The sequence below is a fragment of the Apium graveolens genome, chromosome 7 (assembly GCF_009905375.1).
Source record: "Apium graveolens cultivar Ventura chromosome 7, ASM990537v1, whole genome shotgun sequence".
Classification (NCBI taxonomy): Eukaryota; Viridiplantae; Streptophyta; class Magnoliopsida; order Apiales; family Apiaceae; genus Apium; species Apium graveolens.
In genome coordinates, this window is record NC_133653.1 from 271883506 (window position 1) to 271894893 (window position 11388).

General features: G+C 35.8%; 1 protein-coding gene across 1 annotated transcript; it reads right to left on the minus strand.

Annotated features, from left to right (window-relative positions):
- Positions 1 to 2398: 2398 nt before the first annotated feature.
- Positions 2399 to 4844, minus strand: LOC141670709 (small ribosomal subunit protein uS10z/uS10x-like). Its single transcript, XM_074476682.1, has 3 exons — positions 4533 to 4844; positions 3598 to 3705; positions 2399 to 2740 (listed from the first exon to the last, which is right to left on the minus strand). The coding sequence occupies exons 1-3, from the start codon at positions 4681 to 4683 to the stop codon at positions 2583 to 2585; spliced, it is 417 nt and encodes a 138-aa protein (XP_074332783.1). The 5' UTR covers positions 4684 to 4844; the 3' UTR covers positions 2399 to 2582.
- Between the last annotated feature and the right edge of the window lie 6544 nt (positions 4845 to 11388).

Consider the following 11388-nt stretch of genomic DNA (forward strand, 5'->3'; position numbering starts at 1 on the left):
ATAGTTAATCGATTAAGTAATTACCATGCTAAAATAATATTTTTTAAGGTCCCAACATAATGAAAACATTATATTTTTACCCTTAATTAAAGAATAATTTCGTTATAATAATATTCCCCCTACCAATGCTATCACTTTAAATAAGTTTAAATGTTCTAAAATATTTTGAACATATACGTCTAGTGATATTATTATCATGAAGTCATATCATAAAAGGTTTTAAATGAACAAAATTAAGAATTGAATTCAAAATATTTTTTTTTTAAATTTTATAATATTAAAAAAAATATGTGTCATTCATGCATCGCACGAGTTTTAAGTTAGTATATTATAATAGACGAAACATTAAAAGTTTAGTAGTCGGTCGGTCGGTACTTGCTGAAATTACTTAATTACCCTCACTTAATTACTCAAATTCTAATTATTGTGTCGATCTTTACCAATTTCAATTCTATTTTATATCGAACACCATATCATTATAATTTATATTAAATTCAACTTTTTCTACCAATTTATATTTTAATTCATATTGAGTTCTACATTATTCTAATTTGTTACTCCAGACTAAATTAAATTTAAGCAAACTAAATATAATTATTAAGATTTAATTGATATATAATGTAAATCGGACTAAGATAAAATAATAATATTATCCATCCTCCTAAGAAAATTATACTAATGAACACGAATGAAGAAAATAATATATTTTATATATCCAGGAAAAAAATACATTATACAATTGATTCAGACTAACATAAAACTAATATAAAAATAAAATTCGACCAATAAAAATAAAATCATATATACTAATTATTCAGTCTAAAACAAAATTATCTTATCAATCGAGACTTAAAAAATAAAAATAAACTAAAAATAATTAGTTTGATTTGGTCGGTGTATTGAGTATCAGGATAAAATAAAATAATGTAAAGTATTGATCCGAGATAAATCAAATTAATATTAGAATAAGTAGAATTCGTATCCTATTGATGTTAACCAAAAATTCAAATTTTAATTAAAATATAAATATTATTTTTTAAAAAGGACACATAAAATTATCAATAAAACTTTATTGTTCAATCAATAATATGGTCTTTTTCAAATATCTTTTATAAAATTATAGTTAATCGATTAAGTAATTATCATGCTAAAATAATATTTTTTACCGTCCGAACATAATGCAGACATTATATTTTTATCTTCAATAAAATGATAAAATTTCCCCGTTACCAATGCTATCACTCTAAATAAGTTTAAATGTTCTAAAAAATTATTAACATATAGGTCTACTAATATAATTATTATGAAGTCATATCATTTAAAATTTTAAATGAATAAAATTAAAAATTGAATTCAATTTTTTTTAAAAAAAAATCTGTGCGATCTGTGTATCGCACTGGTTTAAGCTAGTGTATATAAAAATAATTTCTAAATATTTGTTATCTTCCTTATTAATTCAAAATAATTCGAATTAACAAATTATAAATAAGATTAATTTCTAAATATTTATTATTTTCCCTATTAATTCGAATGTATAAAAGGAAACTTATTTTTTGAATTAAAATTAAGGAGTTTTAGAAAAATAGATAAATAATTTTAAGACGATTTTAAAACTACCAGGGTTTCCTTTTATATATATATAAATATTGATGCGCATGTTCCAAATGCTTACTCTTCATTAATTTTTAAGAACTCCAATACCTATCCTTCAGATGCATGTTCATGCTGGTATTTTGAAAATTTAGTTAATTTACCCCACAAATGATAGTTATTTTGATTTTTCACTCTTTTCCAAATGCTTCACTAACAAGTTACAACTATTAAGAATATAATATATAATAAATAAATAATAGATACTCAAATTTTATATTTACTATTCAAATATATATTTACTTATAATTTTGATGCGAAAAACCAATAAGATATATAATAGCGGAGATCTGAAATACATATATAAATTGAAGTGGCCGTAAATTTTTTTGCACCGTCAATACAAACTTTTTGGATGAAAAGATGTAGACAATAAATACAAAAAGCTTTCAACAATTACAGAAAGCTTTTAACAATTGATCAAGAAATATAATGACTCGCATCTTTACGATACAAAGTTTATAAGGAAGCCACAGGACAACAAGGCAAAAATTACACAGAGCTTTTAACAATTGATCAAGAAAAATAAAATTACTGGCGTCATTACAGTGCAAAGTTTATAAGAAAGTCATAAAGGTTTGCATAAAAATTTATACCATAGAACATCAAAGTGTAATTCATACCTGATTTTGTGTTTCCTGTGCAAGTTATATTGTTTTCGAAAAAAAATTAACATTTTAAAGATTTTTTATAGTGATTATCATTTACATGTAGATTCATTTCACCACGTTAGCAGACACAATCCAAATTAAAAGGTACGGAATACTCGTTTTATCTGGGGTTAAAAGTATGAAAAGTTAACACGATTTACCTAAATTAAACATCACTGAGACGTACCAACAAACTAAGAAAGCACATTACATAAAAAAAAAATTACTTCAGCCCCAGCCAGTCAGCCCTGAGAACGGTGTTTACCCTAAGATCCGCCCTGCTCACTGTATCTGGGCTCCAAGATCGACAACTTCAAACTCATAATTGACAAGACAATTGTCACAATGAGAAATGATCTCCTCAACCACCCCAGTGGAGCTGAGAACATCAATGGCTCTCCCATACAGTTGCTTCTCAAAGTCGCGCGTACAGTGATGTTCTGACCAATAAAACATTAAAAAGTGAGTAAAGTAAGTTTAAGAACATACAGACCAGAAAATGATATATTTTATTTGCAATCCAAGTATTATCTAACATGTGCAATCTAAACTTCAATATCAGACAGTTCTAATTCGAAGACCTTCATTATCTCAAGCATGACAAGACTTTGCATAAGGTTATCATTACGTAAAAAAGTAAAAGCACAACTGCTATTTCAGTATTTTGGGAACAATCAGCTAACAAACCAATGTCGCCCTTTCCCATAACTAACAGGGATTCAAAAGTTACATTACCGGTGATAAGATTACAGATTGTAGAACTGAAGACTGCAAAAACAGTCCACTCTGTTCATTTCTAAAGAGAATGTAAAAAGGCAGATAAAGACTTCTCTTCAATGACTTTGACAATGCTATCTTTGCCCAAACTCCTAAAGTAAAAATTGTGGGAAATTCGAGTGATATCATTAACAAAATCTACTTTTGTGATTAAAAACACGCAAGGACATGCCTAAATGGCGGAGTATAAAATAACATAGCGGATAGACCGCATCGTTACTGATTTTTCAAGCTTTATAGTTATTATCATCGCATATAAAGGCGATACCGGCCATTTCTCCAGCACAGCAATTGGTTTCATGATCATGTATAGACTAGATATTTCACAACACCTTAAATTATTTAATCAGACACCATTACCACATGATTATAGAAACTTTGCTTTTCATATGGTACGACCCTAAATCATCCACCCTTCCTGATCACACAAATTTCATCCTCAATGTTCCACCGACATTCAAAAGTTTAAAAAAAACCCATCTATAAGCAAAATGTTAAAATGTAGAAACAAGGTAGATACCTCTTGTGGTTAATCTCGTCGTTATATAGAAAACAAGGTTTGGCAACACCCTAGGACCACAGACCCTGAGGTGCAAGCCCTGTGCTTCCCTGATAATTGCAGCAGCTACTGCACACGGCAAAATGGTAGGAAAAAGGAAAATTAGTTCACATTTAATACTATCATGTAGCAAATAAAAACCAATGTCGGGAAAGCAAATAATTAAAACCTTATAAACATATTGAGCAGAAAAAACCCCCAAGTTTTAGAGGCACAGTGTAAGAAAGAGAATCTCACATGATCAGTATTTCTGAATTACGAAGCGCAGGTAGATACAGTGGCAGTCTCTTTGCGGGTAGGCTAGTTTAATTTGGTGAATTAATTGACTGAGAAGGGTCTATTTGGGCATCAGAGCACTGGGATTGAATGTCACATTTTAAAGTTAGATTGCCCTAAATGGCACAGTCTGTTTAAATAGCTCTTTTTGTCACCAGGGAACGTTGAATGAAGTAACATGTTGGTAATCAATAAAGACAGCTTTGTCTTCAACACACTTCTCCGCAAAGACCTCTTCCCTTCACATCGACTCCTCCATCATCCTATACATAACACAAACCCCGCCTATCCCTTCGTTCCTCCTAAATTAACATTAATTCAACACAAATCGGCTACCTGGCCTACTCAAACCCCAACGGCCCCTACGTGCCTCCCCGGATTACCTTTTGTTACTAAGCTGAGAATAATTAATAATTTGGTTCGAAATGGAGCAAGTAGTTCGTAATTACTGAGCCTGTAGAATAATTAGGTTTCTCATTATTCATGACTAATTCACATCAACACGTCACAATATTAGCAATTTAAACAATTTCTAATTTATTGAAATCACAGCTACTGAGACCTAATTAAGATTTTTTTTTATAAAAAAAATTGATAAAATCAGAGATAAATTAAGGTACCTGATTCGACGTAGTCGGGGAACCTAGAGTACAATGAAATTCTTATGTTTTGTAACTCCTCCTGCTTCTCTGTGGGTTCCTCCGTCGCTGGGTAAAAGGACGGGGACGACAGAGAGAGATTCTCAAACCGCCTCTCTATGGGTTGCTCCATCGGAAATTACGATTACAAAGGGGGAGAGAGAGAGAGAGAGAGAGAGAGAGAGGGGGGAGAGATCGAGAGAGGAGAGACGGATCATGACAGAGAGGGGGATAGAGACAGAGAGAGAGAGAGACGGATCAAAAGAGATCGAGAGAGAGGGGTAGAAAAAACTTTGTGGATAATTTGGCTCTTTTTTATATATATACAGGTCAGGGTTTTCCGAACTGAATTAGATTAGATTTAGGATTTCTGTTAAATACTTTAATATAAATAAAAATATTTAATAAAATATAATATATTTATATTTATATTATATTTAATCTATACTTCTATACTATTATATTAAAAACGAAATATTAAAATATTGGTTGTTGGTGGTGGCCGGTGCTTGTTGGTCATTGATCACTAAATCAGAGTCGTCATATCAAATCGACAAGAACCGTTAGATTTATTCTTAAAAATTAGTATTATTTAATAGGTAAAGATTCGAATCCTGCCATCAATATATTAAAATTAAAAAAATAGTATTTTTAAAGAGGTATAAGTGTTATGAATTTAAAACTAAGGTATATTAATTGTTGTATTTATTATTAAGGTCCGGGAGCTCAAAACCTTTAATGCTTGCTCTCGTGTTTCGTAGCTTAATTCTGTCTTTACGAGATGCCTACGTATATCTGTGAGTTAGAGAATCAAGTCAAAAAACGTAATTCTGATTTGTGGGGTGAGGTACCTTATATAGACATTGTGAGTCATTGAATTGGACTTGGGTTAGACTCGGTGGGCAAGTCTCAGAATTAGAATGGATTTTGGAGTTCTAGGTAGTAGAAAGCTGATTACTTATCCTATGAGGTTCCTTAGAGGCCAATCTACAAGGATTTATATCACCACTAGGACTTATCTTAATAGTTATTTTCTCCCTTATTAATTAATTACGAAATTAATTAATATTCAGGGTTTTGGGCCTTGTTAGCTGCTGCTTCGTTACTGGACCATATCAGGTCTAATTAATTCAACATTAATTATTTTTCTAGGTTATACTTAGGCCCATATCATTTGCCCCCCAACTTCTGGGAAACCGTAAAAGATTTCGCAGAAGTTAAGTTCATTTGTTTCCTTACAGGGTATCGTTTTTTCGTAAAGTGTGGAGCGACCTACACATTCACAACGATTTGCCTTGCACACAACTTTAGGGTTGTTTTTAGAACTTCCCTATTATTTTCTTACTTTTTCCCCTCTTTTTAGGAATTTTCTGGTATTTTTCAGGAATTTTCCCTTAATTTCCAGAATTTATCCTTATTTTTGGATTTATTCTCAATTTCTGACTCAAAATCGATCAGGAAATATGTAAAACCGATCAGGATTCCTGATCGAAATCGATCAGGATCCTGATCGAACTAGCTACCAATCTGTCTCTCTCGTCGATGGAATTTCGACCAGGATTTATGCAAAATCGACCAGGAATCCCAATCGAATCGATCAGGATCCTGATCGAACTAGCTTACAATTCGTCGCTCTAATCGATGAAATTTCGACCAGGAATCCTGATCGAAATCGATCAGGATCCTGTTCGAATTGAGTGTATTTTTGACAGAGAGGTATGAGGTGGAGTAGGCCAGAAATCCTGATCGAAATCGATCAGGATTCTGATCGAAATAAACGTGCTTCTTCCTTTTTGTTCGAATGAAAATTTGATCAGGAATTTATCCCTTTCCGATCAGGACTCTGATCGAACTAAGTGACTTTGTACCCTTTTAATCGAATGAAATTTCGATCACATTGCTTCCCTTTTTGGTCAGGACTCTGATCGAACTTAGAGATATTTTACCCCTGTAATCGAATGAAATTTCGATCACAGTGCTTCCCTATTTCGATCAGGACTTTGATCGAACTAAGTGATTTTTTACCCCCGTAATCGAATGAAATCTCGATCACAGTGCTTCCTTTTTTCGATCAGGACTCTGATCGAATAATTTCTTCAAGATTCTGGTCGATTTTTGACCTTTCAGTTTCTTTTCCTGCTTCTAGAATGTCCCTGAAGCTTCCCTGTTGGTGGGCTTTTCTCAAATTGGGCCTTGCCTTGTGGGCTTTAGGCGCTTCGTATTCCGAGCTTTTCGGCTATAAGAGAGAAGTGAGAAGTGAGAATCTTCATTTCACTTATCATTTCTCAAACTTTTCTCAAAACTCTCTCAAGTTTCTCTCTAGAAAAGGCAATTTCCGGCGATCTCAGCCACCGTAGCTCCACCATCTTCAAACTTTCCTGGGTTTCAAGCCTTCATCCCAAGAACTTCAATGGCGGATCGTGATCTAGCTCGACTGGGAAAGATGAACTCTTCCAAGAGAGGTACTGCAATTCAAATCCAATCTCCCTACACTTCTCTAATTGATATGATAAATTCTAGAGGTGATGAATATCCCTCTTTATCTGACTTAGATTCATACAATCATGGTAACACTTTTCACGAGTTTTAGGGTAGAATTGAGGCTTTCGATACCATGTAGAGACTTCCTCCCCACCTTAGGATCACCATGGCCGCCCCTGGGGATAGGACATGTAATTGGGAGGGCGACACTCTATTTATTTATCGAGGAGCCCTGACTGCGGGTCTTAGGTTCCCATTTCACGAATTTATTCCTCGTTTGCTCACAGATGTAAAAATAAACCCCTGTCAGTTCCCTCCTAACGCATGGAGGAATATTATTTATTTTATGGTTCTATGTCTTAGGAATAATTTTCCCCTTTCCGTAGCTGTCTTTAAGAAAATTTTCCAATTTTATAACAGTTCCTTGTCTCAACCGGGCTGAGTTTTGATATGTCAACGGCCCAAAATTCCCCAAATTTTCGATGGTAACTCCATAGCTGATAATAACCCCAAATGGAAAGATGAGTTTGTTAGGCTGACCTGGGCTGGGGGTGATTGGGCCACGCTCTTCCGTAGGCCTTTTTGTAAAGTGTCAGATGGTAGTCCCGGTAGCATTAGGCTAACTGATAAGGAGGAGGTGGCCTATCAAGCCCTTATTTCAGATGATGGGAAAACAGAAACTTGGACCCTTTTAGAGGAGTTCTCCTTGAAGAAAGTTGGTCTCTCTCAGGCCAGTGATAAGGGTAACTTTACCTGCGCAACTATTTCATTCCTTCTTTATTGCAATTTTATTATTTCCAGAATTTTAATATTTTCCTTCTTTTTCTTTCAGCTTGCGAGGCCATTAATAACATCAACAGGCCTAAGGAGGGGGAATCTGACCGCCAGAAGAGGGCCGAGCTGAACAGAGACCCCAGGAGCAAGCCTGATGCTCCTTCTTTCCTTAGGCCCCACGTCCTGATGGTGGAGCTGGGGGATGATGTGGATCCTCCACTCAAGGCACACTCCTTTAGGCTTAACTGGGGCTTTAGGAGAAGTGATACGGTGCTTGGATCCACCAAACATGCCAAGGACTGGTCGTATCACTCCATCACTCCCCACGACTTCACTGACATTGTCACGGGGAGTGACATTGAGTCCATTGAACTTCTGGGTTCTCAAGCCCAAGATGCGGTAACATTTCTTTCTTTTCTCTTTAAGTTCCAACTTCCCTATTTTTATAAACTTGTCTTAACTCATGTTTCTTTGTGCAGAGCAACACATACTTCCAGGAGGCCCTCCATCAGGCTAGGTCCTGGAAGGGGAACTCATATGAGTTCGAGAGGGAGATGAAGAAGTGGAAAGAGAGGGCTGAGGTTCTGGAGAAGAAGCTGGCGACCAGGGGGAGCTGTCTAAGGCTCATTCCGAGCTGGTTAAGCTTCAGAGTGATAAAAAAACCATCATTTATGATTACATGGATTCTGATAAATTCAAGAATCTCATGGAGATTCATGATGAGGGTTTTTATTCTCTGTAGTTTACCTAGGGATGGGATGCGGCCATGAAGGCGATTTCGAAGAGGAATCCTGCCTTAGTTGATCCTAAGGACTTTATAAGTCCCGAGCAGCCAGAGACGGAGGATAGCTTGGATGCCCTCTTTAACTCCCCTCATCCTGATGATCGCATTCTGGATCCCAGCACTACCTCACCTCCCGCGAAGGATGCTGAAAAGGATGGTGTTGAGAAGGAGCAGGGGAAGGAAGGCTCCCACATGGAGGAGTAGTTTTTTATGTTTGTTATTTTTCTTAACTTACTGTACCTCAAACTTATTCCCTTCGGGAATTTATTTATGTCATTTCCCAGTTGTTTATTTGCCTTTTATTTTTTCCAAGTACTTGCACTATTTACGAGAGTTAGATAATTATCTTGTCTTTTCGTAGCCTTCCCTCTCATTTTTTCGTACTTGTACTAAAAATAAATAAGCAAACTCAACCATATATAATATGGACCAAACAGTTCTAGGATGAGATGAACCAAAAAGTTCTAAAATAAGTTTATGGAAACTTTTGGGATACATCCCTTACATAATTCTGTGTAGAACTAGAATCTAAAGCAATCGTTTTATTAACACATGAAATCCTAAGCAAGCAAAGCTTCAAGGTGCTTTTCAACCTTGTTTCCCCTACAGCATGTATAAACTATAGGTAGTAAACTTTCAGGTTTTGAGCATGCCAAGTCCGAGAAACTTCTTCTCCCTCCATGGTCTCCAGTTTATAAGTTCTTCTCCCTTGAACGCTCCTAACCTTATATGACCCTTCCCAATTTGGGGCGAGCTTTCCTTTCTGCCCTACTCCAGAGGCTTCCACTTTTCTAAGGACTAAATCTCCTTGCCTGAAGAACCTTTTTTTAACCCTTATGTTATAGTAGAATGAAGCTTTCTTCTGATATTCCACTATCTTCGCATGTGCCTCATCCCGCGCTTCATCTATTAGATCCAAGGCTAATCTTTGCCCCTCCTCATTTTCTTCAACGTTAAAAGCTTGGATCCTCGGAGACGAGTGTGATATTTCCACGGGAACAACTGCTTCCGCCCCATATGCTAACATGAAGGGAGTGGCTCCAGTCGTGACTCGACAAGTAGTTCTATAAGCCCATAGTATTTGGAGTATTTCATCCACCCAGTTGTTCCTTGATTTCTCGATCCTTTTCTTCAGTCCATCTAGGATTATGCGATTTGCCACTTCCGCTTGCCCATTGGCTTGCGGGTGAGCTACAGAGGTAAACAACAATTCAATCTCATTCTCCTCGTAATACTTCTTGAATTCCTCATTGTTGAACTGTGTTCCATTATCGGTAACTAGGATACAGAGAATTCCATATCGACACATGACATTTTCCCACAAGCATTGTGCAACCTGCTTAGTTGTGATCTTGGCCAAAGGCTTGGCTTCAATCCATTTAGTGAAGTAATCAATGGCTACAATCAGGAACTTTCTTTGTGCCGTGACCATGGGGAAAGGCCCAAGTATATCCATTCCCCACATAACAAAGGGGATGGGAGAGTTGATAGAAGTCAACATCTCGGGGGGTTATCGAACAACAAGTGCATGTTTCTGATAACGATCACACGTCTTCACATATTCTTTGGCATCGACCATCATATCTGGCCAATAGAAGCCTAAACAGGTTATCTTATGAGCCAGTACTCTGCTCCCCAAGTGTTGCCCACAGATACCTTCGTGTACTTCTTCAAGAGCCAGGCGTGCCTCATCGGGCCCGAGACACCTTAAGTAAGGAACCACGTAAGATCTTTTGTACAAAATTTCATCAATCAAGGAGTATATCAGCGCTCGAACAGCCAACTTTCGCGCTTCAGTCACATCATTTGGGAGCCAACCAGTTTGGATATGGGCCTTAATGGGATCTATCCATGACGTCCCCAGCCCTAAAGGAGCTACAAGCTTAACATCAATGCTCCATGTTCTCAAAACACGGAAGTATACGCTTCTTGAACTTTCCTCTATATCAGATGAAGCAAACTAAAACAACGCATCTGCCTTAGCATTTTCCTCCCTTGGGATATGCTTAATATGACATTCATCGAATTGAGTCATCACAGCTCTTACTAGGCGGACATACTTAGCCACTGTATCATCTCTCGCCTCAAACTCTCCCTTGACATGACATATGACCAACTTCGAGTCCCCACAGACTTTTAAGTTCTTGACTCTCAATATCCGTGCTAGGCCGAGACCAGCTATTAGGGCTTCATATTCTGTTTCATTATTCGTAGTTGGGAAGTCTAGCTTCATAGCATATTCAATAAAAAATCCATCGGGGTTTTGAAAAACGAGCCCTGCTCCACTTGAATTTGTTTTTGATGCCCCATCAAAATAGAGAACCCAATATTACTTTTGCTCAACATCCTTCTCTTTGTCCCCTTTATCACCTTCTGTGTTTGGAGGTATAGTATCATCCGGCCCCCTCGACTTCTTGGTTGGGTATGTTAGACGAACTGACTCGTTTAACTAATCACATTTAATCACATCTTTTGTTTAACTGTTTTATGTCAGTCGACATGATTTTAAATATTTCATTCCGTGAAAAATATGATTTATATGTCTTTTAAACATTTTTATAAAATATTTGCGATACGATAAAATCAAGAAATTTAATTTATTATTTTCAAAATATTTTTATAATTTATAGTTGGATTTATTGAATGAATTTATATTTTAAAATGATTATATAATCATTACTTTCATATTTAGCATTATCTTTATGTTCAAAAATTATTTACAAGATTTTTTATTTTTATCCAAAATGAAAAGCAAATCAATTTTTTTACAGTAAAATCACCCATTTACCCGTGGGTTGT

Excerpts from the sequence above, each read along its gene's own strand:
- LOC141670709 (XM_074476682.1), bottom strand. The coding sequence starts at position 4,683 with ATGGAGCAACCCATAGAGAGGCGGTTTGAGAATCTCTCTCTGTCGTCC. Across the intron at positions 3,706-4,532 it reads CCCCGACTACGTCGAATCAG|TAGCTGCTGCAATTATCAGG; the intron begins GTACCTTAATTT and ends TGCCGTGTGCAG. Across the intron at positions 2,741-3,597 it reads GACGAGATTAACCACAAGAG|AACATCACTGTACGCGCGAC; the intron begins GTATCTACCTTG and ends TTTATTGGTCAG.